Consider the following 23,232-nt stretch of genomic DNA (forward strand, 5'->3'; position numbering starts at 1 on the left):
ATGACATAGCTAGATGGATGGACAGACAAATCAATGACATAGCTAGATGGATGGAAAGACAGATGAATGACATACAGATAGCTGAACAGATGGACAGACAGATCAGTGACATAGCTAGATGGATGGAAAGACAGATGAATGACATACAGATAGCAGAATGGATGGACAGACAGATGAATGACATAGTGGATGGACAGACAAATGGATGAATGACACAGATAGCTGGATGGATGAACAAAGAGATCAATGACAGCTGGATGGATGGACAGAAAAGATCAATGACAGCTGGATGGATGGACAGACAAATCAATGACATTGCAGATAGACAGACAGACAGATGAATGACATATAGATAGCTGGATGGATGAACAGACAAATCAATGACATAGGTGGATGGATTGACAGACGGATCAATGATAGAGATGGATGGATAGACAGACACATCAATGACATAGGTGGATCGATGGACAGACACATTAATAATGACATAGCTGGATGGTTGGACAGACAAATCAATGACATAGCTGGATGGATGGACAGACAGATCAATGACATAGGTGGATGGATGGACAGACACATCAATAATGACATAGCTGGATGGTTGGACAGACAAATCAATGACACAGCTGGAGGGATGGACAATGTGCTTACTAGTGCACTTCATCCAGTGTTTATAATGTAGCCTTCTGTACAAGTACTGCTGCCACATCTAAAAAATGTCATTTATTTGTATGATGGTCTGTCTGTTTTACACGTGTCTGAATGCTTACATGTGACAGCAATAGTGATGTTTATGTTAAGTTGTCTGTCTGAATGATTATTCATGTCAATTACAGTGAAATCACAGTATATCTGTGTCTATTTGTTTGTCTGTACACATTACTCAGGCAAGCAAAACAGACACATTGTTCATGTACCTGTCTGTACACTTTACTCAGACATGCAAAACAGACACATTATTCATGTACCCATCTATACATTTTACTCAGACAAGCAAAACAGACACATTGTTCATATACCCATCTGTACACTTTACTCAGGCAAGCAAAGCAGACACATTGTTCATGTACCCATCTGTACACTTTACTCAGACAAGCAAAACAGACACATTGTTCATATACCTATCTGTACACCTACATGTGCCTCTAATAATGATACATCAGCTTCCATTTAGTTCATTTGTTTGTCTACACCTTTTTACTTTTATATCCTTTGCTTGTTTATGTGTTTGTCTGTCTGGAGACTTACCTGTGACAGTGATAGTGAAGCTGCAACTAGAAGTATGGCCACTAGAATCTGTGGCCACTGCAGTGACAGGATATGTCCCTTCTGTTAGCGTTGTTCCACTCTGCATTGTCTGGAAAAGTGTAACTGCTTGTCCAGAGTTGTCTGTGGCTGTTGGAGCAGTCCATGTTACCTGGACACTTTGTTTTCCTTTTGGTACAGCTACATTTGTATTCTGAGGGCATGTCAGAGTGGGTGGCTGTGTATCTGGAAACAAAAATATTTACATTCACTCATTCCCTGCAACCTAGCCAGAAGTTAATATCAAATAGATAATATTTATCAACCATTTATATTTCAATGTATCTTTATGTTTCTCTATTTATATGCTTAATATATATCTTAATAGATCAGAGTCTTAATAGAACTGTATCCTAATGGATCTGTGTCTTAATAGATGTGTGTCTTAATGGATCTGTGTCTTAATATAACTGTGTCTTAATGGACCTGTGTCTTAATAGATATGTGTCTTAACAGATCTGTGTCATAATGGATCTGTGTCATAATGGATCTGTGTCTTAATGGATGTGTGTCTTAATAGATCTGTATCTTAATGGATCTGTGTCTTAATGGATGTGTGTCTTAATAGATATGTGTCTTAATGGATCTGTGTCTTAATAGATCTGTGTCTTAATGGATCTGTGTCTTAATGGATGTGTGTCTTAATAGATCTGTGTCTTAATAGATCTGTGTCTTAATGGATGTGTCTTAATAGATCTGTGTCATATGGATCTGTGTCTTAATAGATCTGTGCATAGAAGGGTATTAAGTTTCCATGAATTTCCAAAACGTTTTGGAAGACACTACAATGAATGCTTTATTTGATTGTGAAAATTTCAATTTCCTCTGAAAAACAAGCATGATTAGAAATTGCAACTGATACAGTGTGTAGACCTAAGCATTATGCAAGCTTAATCAAGCAACCTCTCAAGCTTTCCTGTAATGGATATCCAAAGTATTTTTTATCAAGATGACTAATCAGTTTCCATAATATCTATCAAATGCTTAATATTTTCCAAGTAAAATCTGTCAGGTATAATTATTTTCCATTAGAAGGTACACAATTTGTTCCAAGTAAAATCTGTCAGGTATAATTATTTTCCATTAGAAGGTACACAATTTGTTCCAAGTAAAATCTGTCAGGTATAATTATTTTCCATTAGAAGGTACACAATTTGTTCTAAGTAAAATCTGTCAGGTATAATTATTTTCCATTAGAAGGTACACAATTTGTTCCAAGTAAAATCTGTCAGGTATAAATATTTTCCATTAGAAGGTACACAATTTGTTCCAAGTAAAACCTGTCAAGTATAAATATTTTCCATTAGAAGGTACACAATTTGTTCCAAGTAAAATCTGTCAGGTACACAATTTGTTCCAAGTAAAATCTGTCAGGTATAATTATTTTCCATTAGAAGGTACACAATTTGTTCCAAGTAAAACCTGTCAAATATAAATATTTTCCATTAGAAGGTACACAATTTGTTCCAAGTAAAATCTGTCAGGTATAATTATTTTCCATTAGAAGGCACACAATTTATTCCAAGTAAAACCAGTCAAGTCTAATTAGTTTCAATTAGCAATGCATTCCATATAAACTCTGTCAAGTTTAATCAGCTTACATTAGAAAGATGTTAACACATACCAAGAGGCTTGTACAATATTGGTTTCAGACAAAATGAGAAGGACAATAAATATAGAGAGCAATCATGATCTCTGTGTCTTTCATTCAGGACATTTAACATTGACAATAAAATAGAAAGGTTTTGAAATACATAACATAGTTTCTGGATGCTAGACACAGCACAATCATGACCTCGCTGTCAATCTTTCATCAAAGAAAAGAAAAGAGAAGTAATTGGTTTTGAAGCAAAAACATTGGCTTTTTTTTAATGCAACACACAGAGCACAATTGCTACCTCATTGTCTGTCTTCAAATCATTCATCACATACAAATTATTAATGCCGTAGCAAAATGAATACCTGTGCATTGCTACCTGCTTATTTAGGTGAGAATAATATACCTTACCTCTACATAAAATTGGTGCCCCATAGTTACTCCATTGGCCATTACTCAAGCAGGTGAGGGAAGATAAATCAGCAACGAAACCTGGATTACATGTCACTGTACACTGTGCCCCGGGTGTTGAACTGTTTGTTGTACAGCTGGCTGGAGACATCTGACCATTCATAGGAGTCTGAAGAGCCTGACAGGGGATGGCTATAAGAAAAAGAAACAGAATTATATGTCACTGTACACCATGCCCCAGGTATAGAACTGTTTGTAGTACAGTTGGCTGGAGATATCTGACCATTCATAGTAGTTTGAAGAGCCTGACAGGGGATGGCCACAAGAAAAAGAAACAGAATTATATGTCACTGTACACCGTGCCCCAGGTATAGAACTGTTTGTAGTACAGTTGGCTGGAGATATCTGACCATTCATAGTAGTTTGAAGAGCCTGACAGGGGATGGCTATAAGAAAAAGAAACAGGATTACAGCATTATTAACTGTCTTTCATTTCAATTATTTATTCTTGCACAATCAGAATGATTCCAGCTGTTTTAACTTGCAAGCTTTAGTGAAAGTCAACAGTGCTCAAACATTGGAATTGCATGTGGTGATGTTTGAGCACAGGAGATTTACTGAAGTCAGCTGTGCTTAAACCTTGGAATTGCATGTGACGTTTGAGTATAGTGTTTTCTAAGCCTGTAGCAATGTCAACAGCACTAACAAAAAATTTAACTGTAAGTTACGCTTATATAAAAGGTTGTTTAGTTTGTATTAAACTCATTTTCATTGATATTTTGTGACATGTATTCATTTGAAAATTTATTATGCAAGAATAAAATCATTCAAGATTAAACTGTTAAACTGGCAATTCCTTGGGCTCAAACTCTACATTATTGGGATGAAACATTAAAGTACTTCAGCACACAGGCTGAAACTTGATAAAACGTGGATTGAAATTTTATATATATTTAATTTATACTGTGTGCTTGATCTTTGTCCATGACTGAGGATAGAGATTTGGCCTACCTGTCTACTGTCACTTATTTAGTATGCTTACTTGAACCTGAGTTCAAGACCTAGCTTTGATTATGACCTTAGAATGTTCTGGAAGTAAACTTATTGACAATATTTTGGAATTGTTTCATTAGAAATAACCTACACCCAGAGCATTCATTCAAAGACATTCTGCGTTATATTATCGTGAAACAGCAAGGCTATCGGTACATTAGTACATTCTAGATTATTGGAATTAATTTTGAACATTCTGAACTTTTGGACTTGTGATATAACATTTTGGATTATTTGGGATTTAATTCAAAATACTGTGTCTTTTGAATTTTCACATTGTATTTATGGAAAGTAATTGTTTGCTAATTTTACAAAACTTGGTTTTGCTTTACTTTCAGTTAATTAGTTTCATACCATAGAGTCAAAATAACTTTACAGCCCTCAAGCTCAAACTTCACAACACTGGGCTCTAATTCTACAGCACACTTGTACTAAAGCTTTACAACACTTGGACTCAAACGTTTTTCAAGCTGGCTATCATGGCAGCCATACTGAATGAAAGAGTGGTACCTTATTGATTTAGGATCAACTATAAATCTATTTAAAATAATCCCTGCTAATCTCACAGTCAACACTGACGGGTTTTGGGACTGAAAAAGTGTGTTCTTAGAGCTCAAGGGGCCATCCTCACAGTCAGCATTGAGGCTTTTTTAGGAATGAGAAAGTGTTTTTAAAGGGCCAACCTCACAGTCAGCCTTGAGGGGTTTCAGGACTGAAAAAGTGCCTTCTTATGACTGGGGTGGGTGTAGTGTGTGATCTCTCCCAAAGAAATGCCATACAAGTTATCTACTCACATAAGCTTATAGAAAATAACTATACATTCCATATATTTTTTGTCTGAAGCATTTAATAAGCTTACAAAACATAAAATAGTTTGCAGATTTAGCCTTGTCAAATATCATCACCAAACACATACACACACAAATGTCCCTTGGTGCCCCTGGCACTCAGCTGTATAGATCAGTGACATCTCACATCTGTCCATGTTGGTTTGAGTATTGGCTCGGCCAACACAGATATGCAAGAAAACTTGCTAGTTAATTCCCATGGTTTGGTGGTTCTTCCCAGGTTTTTTCTGGGTTCTTCCTCAACTATATATTCTGGCTTCCATGAATAGCCTATCATGTGCTGAAAAATTGGGTCTGACCCAAAACAACAACAATATATGTGTGAATAATGACAAATACAGCAATCATATTGCCTACCATGGGCAATACTCAAATCAACACAATATATTGTCCAGCAACTGTAATTGTTGCTTTCCTGCTTATTTCCAAGCACAACCAAGAATCTGAATATTCCATTTTATATTTCTGTGCTGATCATTTGAACTTTCTAAGGGGTTGAATGTCCATTTTGCCCTTTGGATGACATTTCTCAATGGTGCTATAATGAAAATATTTTCATTTGCTGGATGGCATATCTATGTGGTGCTGTAATGAAAAAGCAAAACCGTGATCATGCAGGTATTTTGCTTGGAAAACATGGGCAGACTAAAAGCATAGGAGGTACTCCTGCAAAGCTAGTTTGGTTTTCTGACAAACTCCACTAAATCCACTGTGAAACCAAGCTAATATCTGGTTTTGACTGCAATTCAAACTCCACAATTTGGCAAAGTTGACAAAAGATGCTGATAAAAACTTGAAGTAACTATATGGAATCTACCATTTAGAAATTGATGACTGCAGTGTAGCTTTGGCTGCTATATCTGCTTGTTCATTACTATCAATACAAATATGACAAGGCAACCAATAATCAATACCAATATGACAAGGCAACCAATAATCAATACCAGTACGACAAGGCAACCAAAAATACAGGAACTTTTTCCAGATTTAATGAGAAAGTCATGTTTCTGAAGGATCTGTGTACTAATGGACTGAAAGATTTAGGCTTTATAATGCTTTCAGCACAGAATGTAAATTAAATAATGAAATTAGTTGATTGAGAGGTCATTGAAGCTAGCTATGCTAGTGATTTTCTATGCTAATCAAAAAAATGATCTTAAGATAATTCTATTATATGAACCGTATGAACACACAACATTAAACTACTTCATCATCCTTAAAATAATTTTTGTATCCATGAAAGTCTAAGAAACACATAACAAGGGCAGATAACTCACATGTTCCACAGGTTACACCACCAGGTTGAAGAGTCATACCATCAGGACAGGCACATACTTTGCTTCCACCTGGCCGTGGGAAACAGAAATGGCTACAACCACCACGTCCATTAGAACAGCCATTTATTCCTGCAATATTGATAAATATCATAAGAAATGAGAGTGACAATCCCTATATATCAGATGAGATTTGCATGGCTTCAAGGCCAAGATATAAAACTAACTTCCCTCCACAATGAGTAAGTATGATATCAGCTGCACAAGTTGTAACTAATCAAACAGGTAGAGCTACCTGTTGTCTACCTGTATACAATGTACTGCAGGCCAATTAGTCTGACCCCACTCTACAGCCATTAAACACCAACAGGTTGAATGATCAGGTGTTATGGTTCACCAGCAAATCATTTCCCTAGAAGGATCAAATTAAATCAATGGCAACTATATCTATACAGAGTTTACCGTGTATACCAGCTATAGCTACACAGAGCTTACCATACATATCAGCTATATCTACAGAGTTTACCTTATTTACCAACTATATCTACAGAGAGCTTACTGTATATACCAGCTATATCTACACAGTTTACCATATTTACCAGCTATATCTACACAGCTTACCATATATACCAGCTATAGCTACACAGAGCTTACCGTATATACCAGCTATATCTACACAGAGCTTACTGTATATACCAGCTATAGCTACACAGAGCTTACCGTATATACCAGCTATATCTACAGTTTACCTTATATACCAGCTATATCCAGTTACCATATATACCAGCTTTATCTAAACAGAGCTTAACATATATACCAGCTATATCTACAGAGTTTACCGTATATACCAACTTACACAGTTTACCATATATACCAGCTATATCTACACAGACCTTACCATATATACCAACTTACAAGTTGAGTTCAACTGCAAACAACACTGACCTGATCTGGCATAGCATAATTTGCATTAGCAGATCAGGATAACTTTGTTCTATTGATTACTTATAACAATTGCATTGACCTAGATCTGTCAGTGTGCTGTGATGACAGATCTGGATCTGTGAAGTTTACAGATGGACTCCACTTATAACTGAGTTACAATAGTTACATTATACAGATTTTTTTGTATACCAACACCCTCACTCATGCATGGCTCATTAAATTTAAACATAATTAAAAAACCCAGAATTATTCATGTTATAAATCATGTTATACATGTTTATGAACAATTTACCTTTAATTGCCGGTTTCTATAATTGTTACTAATGATGGTAATTGTTGATTTCTATAATTGTTACTATGCCTGTAATTGCTGATTTCTATAATTTTTACTAATGAATATAATTGCAGATTTCCATAATTGTTGGTAATGACAGTAAATGCTGACATCTATAATTGTTACTAATGCCTGTGATTGCTGATTTTTATAATTGTTACTAATGATGGTATTTGCTGATTTCTATTATTGTTACTAACGCCAGTAACAGCTGATTTCTATAATTATTACTAATGATGGTAATTGCTGCTTTCTATAATTGTTAATATCCTTCTAATTGCTGATTTCTATAATTTTTATTAAAGAATATAACTGCAGATTTCCATAATTGTTACTAATGATGGTAATTGTTGATTTCTATCATTGTTACTAATGATGGTAATTGCTGCTTTCTATAATTGTTAATATGCCTGTAATTGCTGATTTCTATCATTTTTATTAAAGAATATAACTGCAGATTTCCATAAGTGTTGCTAATGACAGTAACTGCTGATTTCTATAATTGTTACTAATGCCTGTAATTGCTGATTTCTATAATTGTTAATAATGCCTGTAATTGCTGCATTCTATAACTGTTAATATGCCTGTAATTGCTGATTTCTATAATTTTTATTAAAGAATATAATTGCAGATTTCCATAATTGTTGATAATGCCTGTAATTGCTGATTTCTATAATTGGTACTAATGCCTGTAATTGCTGATTTATATAATTGGTACTAATGCCTGTAATTGCTGATTTCTATAATTATTACTAATGATGGTAACTGCTGCTGATTTCCATAACTAATACACACCATGTGGTCCATATCCATTTTTGTGTACATGTATGTCATTAAGGCGTCCAAATGTGGGGGGTCCAACTGGGGTGAGTCCACTGCCATCTGTATTAATCCTCATTACAGACCTGGAGAATAATCATGATAGTGTCATCTAGTATGGCACACAGATGATAATGATTAAGAGGAGGAGGAGGACAATGATGATAACAGTGATGACAATAATGATGACAAGCTTTATAAAGTTAAAAAAACCAAGAGACATACTTTAAATCTCCTTTATTTTACAGACAAATGATGATACAGGTATATTCTCAAAATCAAGATATAATCTCTCTACACTATATTCACAAAATCTAGAGATAATCTCTCTATAATAAATTCCCAAAATACAGAGATAATCTCTCCAAGTATATTCCCAAAATCCAGAGATAATCTCTCCAAGTATATTCCCAATATCCAGAGATAATCTCTCTACAATATATTCCTAAAATCTAGAGATAATCTCTCTACAGTATATTCCTAAAATATAGAGATAATCTCTCTACAATATATTCCCAAAGTCAAGAGATACCCTCTCTACAATATATTCCCAAAATCAAGAGGTAATCTCTCTACAATATAGTCCTAAAATCTAGAGATAATATCTCTACATTATATCCTCATAATCCTGAGATAATCTCTCCCGGTATATTTTCAACATCCAGAGATAATCTCTATGTAATACAGTAAAACCTGAACAAGAAATATCCAAGCACAGTGTTTGCAATAGTGTAGTTTTACTGCATATTCCAATAAACCTTGTTACTTGTGTACCTAAAATTAAAAAATAAAATATATTCCTGATTTTGCACCTGGAAAATTTATAACATAAAGCGATGATTTTGGTGAAAAATTAAGATTCAGTACTTTAGTTAATGCATACAAATTTCCAATCATTTGGGAAATGGATTACATTTGTATTTGAATTATCTCCTGTTCAGTTCATCTCATGAGTGCTGCTGTAAAAAAAAAAGTGTGTGACCTACCCCTTCATCCAGTCTGTGTAATAGAGAAATGATTGATATAGAACAATTCCAAAGAAATGAGCCGCCTGTGCTGCTTGATAGACAGGCTGACGATTGGAACCATCTACGTTAGCTCTCTCTATTTTGTCTGTGCTGGCGTCACACCAGTACATAACTCCACCTGGAAATATTTATTCATTAAAGTTTCATTTTGATATCCTATATGTAATCTGATATTCATGTGTATATTTGTACAATGCTGTATACTGATATTCATGAGTATATTTGTACAGTGCTGGATACTGATATTCATGTGTATATTTGTACAATGCTGGATACTGATATTCATGTGTATATTTAGTACAATGCTGGATACTGATATTCATGTGTATATTAGTGCAATGCTGGATACTGATATTCATGTGCATATTAGTACAATGCTGGATACTGATATTCATGTGTATATTAGTGCAATGCTGGATATTGATATTCATGTGTATATTAGTGCAATGCTGGATACTGATATTCATGTGTATATTTGTACAATGCTGGATACTGATATTCATGTGTATATTTAGTACAATGCTGGATACTGATATTCATGTGTATATTAGTACAATGCTGGATACTGATATTCATGTGTATGTTAGTACAATGCTGGATACTGATATTCATGTGTATATTAGTACAATGCTGGATACTGATATTCATGTGTATATTAGTGCAATGCTGGATACTGATATTCATGTGTATATCTGTGCAATGCTGGATACTGATATTCATGTGTATATTTGTACAATGCTGGATATGGATATTCATGTGTATATTTAGTACAATGCTGGATACTGATATTCATGTGTATATTTAGTACAATGTTGGATACTGATATTCATGTGTATATTTAGTACAATGCTGGATACTGATATTCATGTGTATATTTAGTACAATGCTGGATAATTCATCTCCTTTAAAGTTTTATCTGATGAGATTAACACCTGGATTGATTAACATGCATGTCCATTCTTAGGTATGGAAGACTAACAATACTAGTCATATGAATTTTATTTGCAACCAACACCTGCCCTCATGGGTTCACTCAAAATTCAAAAACCATTATGCACATCTGAACACCACTCCAATCATATCCATAATTTTAATTAGGAACATCTAAACACCACCCCAATCATATCCACAATTTTAATTAGGAACATCTGTCTGAACACCACCCCAATCATATACACAATTTTAATTAGGAACATCTGAACACCACCCCAATCATATCCACAATTTTAACTAGTAACATCTTAACACCATCCCAATCATATCGACAATTTTAATTAGGAACATCTGAACACCACCCCAATCATATCCACAATTTTAACTAGTAACATCTGAACACCACCTCAATCATATCCACAGTTTTAATTAGGAACATCTGAACACCACCTCAATCATATCCACAGTTTTAATTAGGAACATCTGAACACCACCCCAATCATATCCACAATTTTAATTAGGAACATCTGAACACCACCTCAATCATATCCACAGTTTTAATAAGGAAGATCTGAACACCACCTCAATCATATCCAGTTTTAATGAAGAACATCTGAACACCACCGCAATCATATCCAGTTTTAATTGAGAACATCTGAACACCACCCCAATAATTTCCACAATTTTAATTAAGAACATCTGAACACCACCCCAATCATATCCAGTTTTAATTAGGAACATCTGAACACCACCCCAATCATATCCACAGCTTTGAAGTGTCTATCTTAATGACAGCAGGAGATATTACTCATAAAATTGTTCATGTTTAGGCATTCCAGCAAGTTCAAATACCCCAAACCCTTTCTTGAAAATGAATGAGATAATGAAACATCTCAAACACTAGTTCTGTAACTGCCTTTTAATAGGAAAATTTGTAAATGATATAATAAAGAATAACAAAGTTAACCTTGAAAGTCCACAGCAAGACCATTAGGCCATGTAAGTCCAGTATTGACAAGCTGTAGTCGGTTTGTACCATCATAGTTGGAGCTCTCAATCTTAGCACGGCGCCCCCAATCTGTCCAATAGATGATGCTGAAGAAAACAACAATAAAAACAAGCTCAAAATAATAACTACAACAATTATTCATAATGAAATCAAACATGTTGTAAAAATGCCTATTAAAAAAAAATTTTTACACTAAAAGATGCAACACATTTGGAAGGGGGGGGCTAGAAAAAGTAAAATACAAGCATCACTTGCACAAAATTATGATTCTGATTAAGTCTTTTTCTACCCTACAAAGGTGATCACATATTTAAAATAACCTGTAAAAACAAACACTAGAATGAGAAAGTATTTTTATGGACCAGGAATCTTCAATTTTTGATGATTACAATGAACAATCCTTCAAGTTTTGAACTGATTACAATGAACAGACCTTTAAGTTTTGAACTGATTGCAATGAACAGACGTTTAAGTTCTGAACTGAATACAATGAACAAACCTTTAAGTTATGAACTGAATACAATGAACAGACCTTTGAGTTTTGATCTGATTGCAATGAACAGACCTTTAAGTTCTGAACTGATTACATTGAACAGACTGTTAAGTTCTGAACTGATTACAATGAACAGACTGTTAAGTTCTGAACTGATTACAATGAACAGACCTTTAAGTCCTGAACTGATTGCAATGAACAGACCTTTAAGTTTTGAACTGATTACAATAAACAGACTGTTAAGTTCTGAACTGATTACAACGAACAAGACTTTCCAACATGTCAGTCAATCTTTGCCGTGGAAGTGATATAGTTGTGCAACATTATTAATTTTATTCACATTAAAATTTCATAAAGTAAAACTGTAAGTTAGCATATCTTCCCAAATGTAATCCTGACACACAATGTATGACTGGTCTGACTTGAACATTTTATGGAGTTTCCCCACTCTTGACCCACATCAGTCGAACCTTGCTCTCCACAATCTAAGTACTAGAACATGTTCGTACATTAATTCTTTGTAAAAGACGAAATTAACATTTGTCTTTTTCATACTGATTACTAAGATTTTCAATAAAATAATGAATAAATATTTTTGCATTTAACTTTACACTAAAGGCGGAACAACAACAAAACATTTTTCAACAAACACACACACACACAAACACACAGAAAATAATCAGTACCCATTGACTGGATCTGTCACAATCGCACGTGGTTCATCCAGGTTGCTATTAATTACTACTTTCTGCACTGAGCCATCAAAACTGAGTGCGGCAATGACATCATTTCCTGTGTCTGTGTAAAACAGGACTCGGGACAATGCATCAACTGATATTCCATCAGGTACAGCCACTAAAATTAGAACAATAAATAATAAAACATTTTTTTAAAAATAATTTACGATAAAGAAATATCCTTTTTATGCTCAAAGCTGTAGAGTGTTGACAGTCTATAATAAGGTTGTAAAAAAGTTAGTCTAAAAATACCTTCCATCCTTATAGAACACCAAATAAACCAAATTGTGACCATTTGTGTATAGAAATATGAAATATCTGTTCAGTTTTGATACAAATTATACAAGCACTAATTTGAAGACTGACAAGAATGTTATTTAGTCTGAAATCAGGTGCCAAAAATGTATATAGGTATATGGTTTTCAGCTCAATGTAAATACAATTTGTGTGACACAAAGTAACTTATGACATGAAAATGTATGTAGGTATATGGTTTTAAATTCAATTTTAATAATCTGTGTGTGTGTTTGAGTGTGTGTTTTAGATTTTTAACAAAGCTTTAAAAAAAATTCAGTCATATAACTACAATGTCTGCAGTGTGGCAGTTTATAATGATGACTACTACCGAAGCATCATGCTGGAGACATGTAGCAAATTGTTACACCCAGACACATTATCTTGACACCAGGTTGACCAGTTCTAACACTAACCTCTTAATGCTGTGCACCTAGAACCATTTTTATAAGTCTTTGGCATGACTTGGCAGATTTCTGAACCTGCGACTAAATAATTTGTGTGTACACAGTAACTATGTAACATGAAAATTGTAACATACATCACTGATATCAGCCATTTCAATAATGTCATCAAACGTCTTTTTAAATATGTTTTATAATAATAAGTACCATATATACTTGCCTAGAAGTTATGTCCAGCTTAAAATAACATAGACTCTGATTTTTGTTCTGCTGATTACTCTAAGAGACTGCAAACGCTCCTAATCTGCTGTCAAATAATGCAATGGTAGATCTGGGTCTGTACAGTTTGCAATGACATAACAAACTCAAATTGAATTTATCCTGACAATAAGGCAAACTGCATATGCACATGTACGTAACAATTAGACATCTAAGGACATATAACAATTAGACATCTAAGGACACATAACAATATGACATCTAAAGACACATAACAATTAGACATCAAACAAAATGTAACAATTATACATCTAAGGACACATAACAATTAGACATCTAAGGACACATAACAATTAGATATCTAAGGTCACATAACAATTAGACATCTAAGGACACATAACAATTAGACATCAAACAAAATGTAACAATTAGACATCTAAGGACACGTAACAATTAGACATCAAACAAAATGTAACAATTAGACATAGGACACATAACAATTAGACATCTAAGGTCACATAACAATTAGACATCTAAGGACACATAACAATTAGACATCTAAGGTCACATAACAATTAGACATCAAACAAAATGTAACAACTAGACATCAAAGGACACATAACAATTAGACATCTAAGGACACATGACAATTAGACATCAAACAAAATGTAACAATTAGACATCAAGGGGCACATAACAATTAGACATCTAAGGACACATAACAATTAGACATCAAACAAAATGTAACAATTAGATATCAAAGGACATAATTATACACCAAAGAACATATAATTAGACATCAAAGGACGCATAACTATTAGACATATAAAACCATATTACAATCAAATCAAAGTACCAACAACACAAAATTAACATCTGAAAGAACATCAGTAAAAACTCACAGCTATTTAATAGGCGTATAGTCTTTTGGCTATTTCCATATATCGGCGCTGATAAAATCTGTCGAAGACCCACATCAGTCCAGAATATACGACCATCTATCGGGTCATAGTCGATGGCAATGGGGTTGTTCTGGTTTTGAAGAGGAATGCTAGTGTAACTGTTTGAAGTCATGTCCATGCGATAAATTGTCTTGTTCTTTGTGTCCGTAATCAGAAGGAAGTTGTCAGGCAAGTCAGCTGGGGATAAGAACAATTTTTTTTATAAAAACATTTTAGAAAGCATAAATGTTCAGATAAGCTGCATCTTTTATTTTATAGATATATTTTGAAAAATATACAATCCTATAGTAGCCATTGCATGATCATGTATCCAATAGTAGCCCACTGCATGAAAAATAATCATAGTAGCCCCAGTGCATGAATATTAATCACATAGATGCCCACTGCATGAAAAATAATCATAGTAGCCCCAGTGATGAATATTAATCATATAGTAGCCCACTACATGAAAATTAATCATAGTAGCCCCAGTGCATGAATATTAATCATACAGTAGCCCAGTGCATGAAAAAAAATCATAGTAGCCCCAGTGCATGAATATTAATCATATAGTAGCCCACTGCATGAAAAATAATCATAGTAGCCCCAAAGCATTAAAATTAATCATATAGATGCCCACTGCATGAAAATTAATCATAGTATTCCCAGTGCATGAAAATTAATCCTATGGTAGCCCACTGCAAGAAAATTTAATCATAGTAGCCCCACTGCATGAAAATTTTATCATAGTAGCCCCACTGCATGAAAATTAATCATAGTAGCCACTGCATGAAAATTAATCATAGTAGTCCACTGCATGAAAAATAATAATAGTAGCCCACTGCATGAAAAATAATAATAGTAGCCCACTGCATGAAAATTAATCATAGTAGCCCCACTGCATGAAAATTAATCATAGTAGCCACTGCATAAAAATTTATCATAGTAGCCACTGCATGAAAATTAATCATAGTAGTCCACTGCATGAAAAATAATAATAGTAGCCCACTGCATGGTTTGTACAGCTACTCATGATTCACACAGCCTGAATAGCTCTGGCATGAAATTTTCAAGGACCTCTATTTATTTTTTATTAATATCTAGATATAACTTTGTTAAAAACTAGTCTGTTGTGATTTAATGCCCAAAATGTTTTCCAATTTTATTTATTTGTTTATTACTTTAGAACAATATATAAATGGCAAATTCTTACTTTGAAAACATAAAACATTGTATTCCATTTTAATGCTTTCTTTTCTCTGACACATTTAAGGAGCCAAATTCAAAGAGGTTTTCAGCAAATTTAAGGACTTCTTAATGATTTATTTTAAAAATCAGGGAATTTCAAGTTAATCAATCAAATTCAAGGAGTTTTCAAGGTTGTATAAATGATGCATGGGTCTATTTTAAAACAATATATCATTGCCAAGATCCAATCCTCTGATAGCCTCTGTGCTTTCAGAAGAAAAAAATTTATCTGCACACTGACTGCTTAATGAGAAAACAGTTTATTGAATTTGCTAAGTAATGAATAGTCAAATTTGCTAGGCATTGAATAGTCTAATTTGCTAGGCAGAATAGAGTCAAATTTGCTAGGCAATGAATAGAGTCAAATTTGCTAGGCAAAGAATAGCCAAATTTGCTAGGCAATGAATAGAAACAAATTTGTTAGGCAATGAATAGAGTCAAATTTGCTAGGCAATGAATAGTCAAATTTGTTAGGCAATGAATACAGTCAAATTTGCTGGGCAATGAATAGACATAAATTTGCTAGGCAATGAATACAGTCAAATTTCCTAGGCAATGAATACAGTCAAATTTGCTAAGCAATGAATCGACTCAAATTTGCTTGGCAATGAATAGAGTCAAATTTGCTAGGCAATGAATAGTCAAATTTGCTAGGCAATGAAAAGAGTCAAATGTGCTCGGCAATGAATAGTCAAATTTGCTAGGCAAGGAATATATTCAAATTTGCTTGGCAATTAATAGATACAACTTTTCTGAATTTACAAGGCATTAAACTGAGACAAATTTGCTGAATTTGCTAAGCAATGAACAGAGACGAATTTGCCACAATTGCAAGGCAATAAATAGACACCAATTTGCTGAATTTGCAAGGCAAAGAATAGAATACAAAGTTTCTGAATGCACAAAGGCAACAAACAGACTCAAATGTCCTGGATTTACAAAGCAATGAATAGACATAAATTTGCTGAATTTACTAAGCAATGAACTGACACACATTCAGTTTAATTTACTGCATTAAGATCTGTGTATGGGTAATGACCATGTATGAATAATGAAACAATGACATCATGAAAACATAACCAAAATAATTATGAATAGCAAGAAACACACAAAATATCTGAATATCCTAGTGAAAAAAATTTTCTCTCATAATTTAGCCAGCACTTTGATAGGGCTAAGATTATATATATATTTTTCCCAATCTCATCATATAAAAAATATAGAAGACTTTCTTTTCTTTAAAATCTAATAATTTCACCAAAAGTACAAGTGCCATGTAAGATTTCACTGACATGTAAATATTGCATGTAAAAATATAAACTACCAGATAAAGAAAAATTTATACAAACATACTAGTGGCACAGGCAATACCAGCATCCTCATTATGGCCACAGTTGTGGGCACCCCATGCATTGGCTGGGCAGTTATATATGCCAGTCTCAGAGCCCTGACATGTGACATCATCAAGCCAGATACGCCCCGTTCCGGCTCCATACGCAGCCTGTTGCTTGGCCGAGGCTCCAACTCTGCAATAAAATTACCTGCCATTTTGTACATTTTCATACTAAAACAAATGTTTATTTTTATAAAACACACATGCCCCCACTAAAAACCGAAAGATAAGAATAAAATACTCCACAAGTCAGACAATAAAAGCTGTCATCTATGTATGCATATAAAATCTAATCAGGTCATCTACATACAAAATCTAATCAGGTCATCTACATAAAAAATCTAATCAGGTCATCTACATATGAATATGAAATATATAATCAAATCAGGTCATCTAAGTATTAATATAAAATCTACTCAGGTCATCTACATATGAATATAAAATCTAATCAGGTCATCTACATATGAATATAAAATCTAATCAGGTCAACTGCTTATGAATATAAAATCAAATCAGGTCATCTAAGTATTAATATAAAATCTACTCAGGTCATCTACATATGAATATAAAATCTAATCAGGTCATCTACATATGAATATAAAATCTAATCAGGTCATCTACATATGAATATAAAATCTAATCAGGTCAACTGCTTATGAATATAAAATCTAATCAGGTCATCTGCTTATGAATATAAAATGTAATTAGGTCATCTATGTATGCATATAAAATGTAATTAGGTCATCTATGTATGCATATAAAATCTAATCAGGTCATCTACATATAAAATGTAATCAGGTCATCTACATATGAATATGAAATCTAATCAGGTCATCTAAGTATGAATATGAAATCTAATCAGGTCATCTATGTATGCATATAAAATCTAATCAGGTCATCTACATATGAATATAATATCTAATCAGGTCATCTACATATGAATATAAAATCTAATCAGGTCATCTACATATAAAATCTAATCAGGTCATCTACATATGAACACAAAATCTAATCAAGTCATCTGCTTATGAATATAAAATCTAATCAGGTCATCTGCTTATGAATATAAAATCTAATCATGTCAACTGCTTATGAATATAAAATCTAATCAGGTCATCTGCTTATGAATATAAAATCTAATCAGGTCATCTGCTTATGAATATAAAATCTAATCAGGTCATCTAAGTATGAATATAAAATGTAATCAGGTCATCTACGTATGCATATAAAATCAAATCAGGTCATCTACATATGAATATAAAATCAAATCAGGTCATCTAAGTATGAATATAAAATGTAATCAGGTCATCTACATATGAATATAAAATGTAATCAGGTCATCTACTTATGAATATAAAATCTAATCAGGTCATCTACTTATCAATGAATATAAAATCTAATCAGGTCATCTAAGTATGAATATAAAATGTAATCAGGTCATCTACATATGCATATAAAATCAAATCAGGTCATATACATATGAATATAAAATCAAATCAGGTCATCTAAGTATGAATATAAAATCTAATCAGGTCATCTGCTTATGAATATAAAATCTAATCAGGTCATCTACTTACGAATATAAAACCTAATCAGGTCATCTATGTATGTGTATGAAATCTAATCAGGTCATCTAAGTATGAATGTAAAATCTAATCAGGTCATCTAAGTATGAATATAAAATCTAATTAGGTCATCTATGTATGTGTATGAAATCTAATAAAGTCATCTACATGTACACAGAATATGGCTGGTGGATAGGACTTGTTAAGATCAAGATATGATTTTATTCTTCTGCTAAAAGACTACTGTGAACAGGACATTATTTACCAGTTCCATCTTTGTTAGTCTTCTGTACAAGTATTAGTGTTAGTCTACTGTATAAATATTAGTGTTAGTCTTCTGTACAAGTCTTAGTGTTAGTCTTCTGTACAAGTATTAGTGTTAGTCTAGTGTACAAATATTAGTGTTAGTCTTCTGTACAAGTATTAGTGTGTCTTCTGTACAAGTATTAGTGTTAGTCTACTGTACAAATATTAGTGTTAGTCTTCTGTACAAGTCTTAGTGTTAGTCTTCTGTACAAGTATTAGTGTTAGTCTACTGTATAAGCATTAGTGTTAGTCTACTGTACAACTATTAGTGTTAGTCTTCTGTACAAGTATTAGTGTTAGTCTACTGTATAAGTATTAGTGTTAGTCTACTGTACAACTATTTGTGTTAGTCTTCTGTACAAGTCTTAGTGTTAGTCTTCTGTACAAGTCTTAGTGTTAGTCTTCTATACAAGTATTAGTGTTAGTCTCCTGTACAAGTATTAGTGTTAGTCTTCTGTACAAGTATTAGTGTTAGTCTTCTGTACAAGTCTTAGTGTTAGTCTTCTGTACAAGTCTTAGTGTTAGTCTTCTGTACAAATATTAGTGTTAGTCTTCTGTACAAGTATTAGTGTCAGTCTTCTGTACAAGTATTAGTGTTAGTCTTCTGTACAAGACTTAGTGTTAGTCTAGTGTACAAGTCTTAGTGTTAGTCTAGTGTACAAATATTAGTGTTAGTCTAGTGTACAAATATTAGTGTAGTCTTCTGTACACGCATTAGTGTTAGTCTAGTGTACAAATATTAGTGTTAGTCTACTGTACAAGTATTAGTGTTAGTCTTCTATACAAGTATTAGTGTTAGTCTTCTGTACAAGTATTAGTGTTAGTCTTCTATACAAGTATTAGTGTTAGTCTCCTGTACAAGTATTAGTGTTAGTCTTCTGTACAAGTCTTAGTGTTAGTCTTCTGTACAAGTCTTAGTGTTAGTCTTCTGTACAAGTATTAGTGTCAGTCTTCTGTACAAGTATTAGTGTTAGTCTTCTGTACAAGACTTAGTGTTAGTCTAGTGTACAAGTCTTAGTGTTAGTCTAGTGTACAAATATTAGTGTAGTCTTCTGTACAAGCATTAGTGTTAGTCTTCTGTACAAGTATTAGTGTTAGTCTAGTGTACAAATATTAGTGTTAGTCTTCTGTACAAGTATTAGTGTTACAAGTCTTACTGTACAAGTCTTTGTGTTAGTCTTCTGTACAAGTCTTAGTGTTAGTCTTCTATACAAGTCTTAGTGTTAGTCTTCTGTACAAGTATTAGTGTTAGTCTTCTGTACAAGTCTTAGTGTTAGTCTTCTATACAAGTCTTAGTGTTAGTCTTCTGTACAAGTATTAGTGTTAGTCTTCTGTACAAGTATTAGTGTTAGTCTTCTATACAAGTATTAGTGTTAGTCTTCTGTACAAGTATTAGTGTTAGTCTTCTGTACAAGTCTTAGTGTTAGTCTTCTGTACAAGTCTTAGTGTTAGTCTTCTGTACAAATATTAGTGTTAGTCTTCTGTACAAGTATTAGTGTCAGTCTTCTGTACAAGTATTAGTGTTAGTCTTCTGTACAAGACTTAGTGTTAGTCTAGTGTACAAGTCTTAGTGTTAGTCTAGTGTACAAATATTAGTGTTAGTCTAGTGTACAAATATTAGTGTAGTCTTCTGTACAAGCATTAGTGTTAGTCTTCTGTACAAGTATTAGTGTTAGTCTAGTGTACAAATATTAGTGTTAGTCTTCTGTACAAGTATTAGTGTTACGAGTCTTACTGTACAAGTCTTTGTGTTAGTCTTCTGTACAAGTCTTAGTGTTAGTCTTCTATACAAGTCTTAGTGTTAGTCTTCTGTACAAGTATTAGTGTTAGTCTTCTGTACAAGTCTTAGTGTTAGTGTTCTGTACAAGTCTTAGTGTTAGCCTAGTGTACAAATATTGGTGTTAGTCTTCTGTACAAGTATTAGTATTAGTCTACTGTACAGGTATGATCAGAGGGACTTTTAGTGTGGGAAAAACTTAACATGTACAAGTCTGAATGGGCAGAAAATACCAGAACAGTAATGGTTAGCCAATCATAGATTGATAGATAGATAGATAGATAGATAGATAGATAGATAGATAGATAGATAGATAGATAGATTATAGTGAGAGGAGAAGAGAAGAAAACAAGATACAGGTTTCATACATGAAATAGGAAGTTAACAGAGAAATGGATTTAAAGTGATAATCATAAAAAGAAACAGAGAGAGATAGAATACTTAATACACCACTCCCTCGATAACTCGCGCACATCGGGGTCCAGAAACATCGACCGCACTATAAAGTGAGGCGCGAGTTATCGAGGGACCTATAAAATAAGCCCAAAACCAATAAAGTGATTGACGACATAATGGAGAAATAAGGGGGGGGCGGGTTTGGCAGATTATACTGTTGAATACTCACTTTATAATCGTTCTGAGATTAAATGTTAATAAATATCTCTTCACAACGGTGTACTTTATTATTTCCTCATAGGACAACATTAATTTCAGGATAAATTAAAGTATATTGAGGCGATCATCGAAAACATTATTCCACGTGGTTTCCGTTCACTTAACATGTGTACCACTTCACACATTGTGTACTATGTCACTAATTTTTATGTTGAATTGGATACATTCTAGTTTTATTGTTTGATCCAAATTATACGTTTTTTTATATACAAAAGATCGACTCTTTTCGAGAAACAGTGTCGATCGAACGATAGATAGATAAATATTTTTAAATGTGATAGAAGTAAAATGGAAAACAAAAATAACAAGGGTTAATCAGTACAGACATATTTAATTGGTCTACAAATTTAAAACAACGTAAATTCGAACAAGTTAATACTTACCGTTTGTGCCACGCTTGACAAATATCAATTCACTTTTTGAAAAATCAGTTATTGTTTTTGTGTGTGTGTTACTCCTTGGTTTCTCTGCTGCCGAGCAAAATCCCTCAGATTTCTCAACTGCATGAGCTTTACGTAGTCAACATTTTGGCTCTCCAGCCACCTTATGGCAATATCAAAATATTTGATTGCTTCCTGTGCAGAGGGCCCACCCCCACGCGTGCAACATCTGCGTCTGCATCACTTTCAACACTTGTGTTACTCCAGTTAGAATCGTCTTCTGCTGCAAATCTGTTCGCTATAGAAATAATTATAGTTTCATCTGACATGTATTCGGCTGTGGGGCAATCATTGTCAGCACAAATCCACTCCTCCATATCCAGAGAAACGCCCGTCTCAGGACCATGAGTCTGTACGAATTTTTCCCAAACAGCCTCGGCATTAATGACATCAGTTTCACTGAAACATTCGAAGTCACTATCATCGTCATTGTCTCTGTTACTGTTTTGCTTTACGTCAAAGGCAGCTCCAAGACCCTTAATCCAGCACCCAAGGTCTCTTGTAATCGATTTTATTTTTAATGCAACAAACACTTCCCCAAGTTATTGATCAAAACAAAGCGGCATGTACATGTAATTAGGTTCTCACAGAAGTACTCACGGGTTTCGATGTGACGGTCGATTGACTCTTTTCATATTTTCAATGAACATAATATGTTGTGATTATAATGTTTACACTGAAACGGAATTAAAGGATTAGAACGTGACTTTCACACAGGAAGACGTTTAACTGGTGTTTATTTCATTCTCTGTTGCCACCTGTTAGCATTTACCAGAAGTTTTCATTGATAGCTATTTCACCAGACTGTTTATTTACAGTATACTGACAACTATTTATCATAAAAACTTACATAATATATGATATCATTAAACAGAGGTCTCGCTAGGATTTTAAAACTGGGTCTTTCTGCCTCTGAAGTCTATCACTAAATATCAGTACATTTTCTCACTCGGCTGCTAGTCAAAGCCTTTGAACTAGCTGCCTAGCTCTTGCATCATGTTCTTTTTTTTTTTTAATGTACTCTTATAAAATGGCAACAGTACATCAAAGAGTCTTTCAGCCACTGAATTCTGTCATTGTAAATATCAGCACAGTTAACTGATCAACACATTTTCCCACAAAGCAGGTGGCTGAAACAGGACCGGCAAATCTTTGAATTTTCACGCGCACCTATTATATGCGTA

The 23,232-nt window shown here is 33.7% G+C and overlaps 1 protein-coding gene across 1 annotated transcript in view; it reads right to left on the minus strand.

Annotated features, from left to right (window-relative positions):
* The window catches only part of LOC149777643 (scavenger receptor cysteine-rich domain-containing protein DMBT1-like), a 162,965-nt gene that overhangs the window by 24,112 nt on the left and 115,621 nt on the right, over nt 1–23,232 (minus strand). Inside the window, exons 35-43 of the mRNA XM_089938703.1 lie at nt 17,246–17,418; nt 14,606–14,842; nt 12,736–12,904; nt 11,515–11,642; nt 9,573–9,732; nt 8,563–8,672; nt 6,492–6,620; nt 3,314–3,505; nt 1,249–1,491 (exon numbers count right to left, since the gene is read on the minus strand). Of these exons, the coding sequence (XP_089794829.1) occupies nt 1,249–1,491; nt 3,314–3,505; nt 6,492–6,620; nt 8,563–8,672; nt 9,573–9,732; nt 11,515–11,642; nt 12,736–12,904; nt 14,606–14,842; nt 17,246–17,418 (1,541 nt within the window). The remainder of the gene's footprint in view (nt 1–1,248; nt 1,492–3,313; nt 3,506–6,491; nt 6,621–8,562; nt 8,673–9,572; nt 9,733–11,514; nt 11,643–12,735; nt 12,905–14,605; nt 14,843–17,245; nt 17,419–23,232) is intronic.

This window comes from Sinohyriopsis cumingii, chromosome 17 (genome assembly GCF_028554795.1).
Source record: "Sinohyriopsis cumingii isolate HCF-2022 chromosome 17, ASM2855479v2, whole genome shotgun sequence".
NCBI classification, from domain to species: domain Eukaryota; kingdom Metazoa; phylum Mollusca; class Bivalvia; order Unionida; family Unionidae; genus Sinohyriopsis; species Sinohyriopsis cumingii.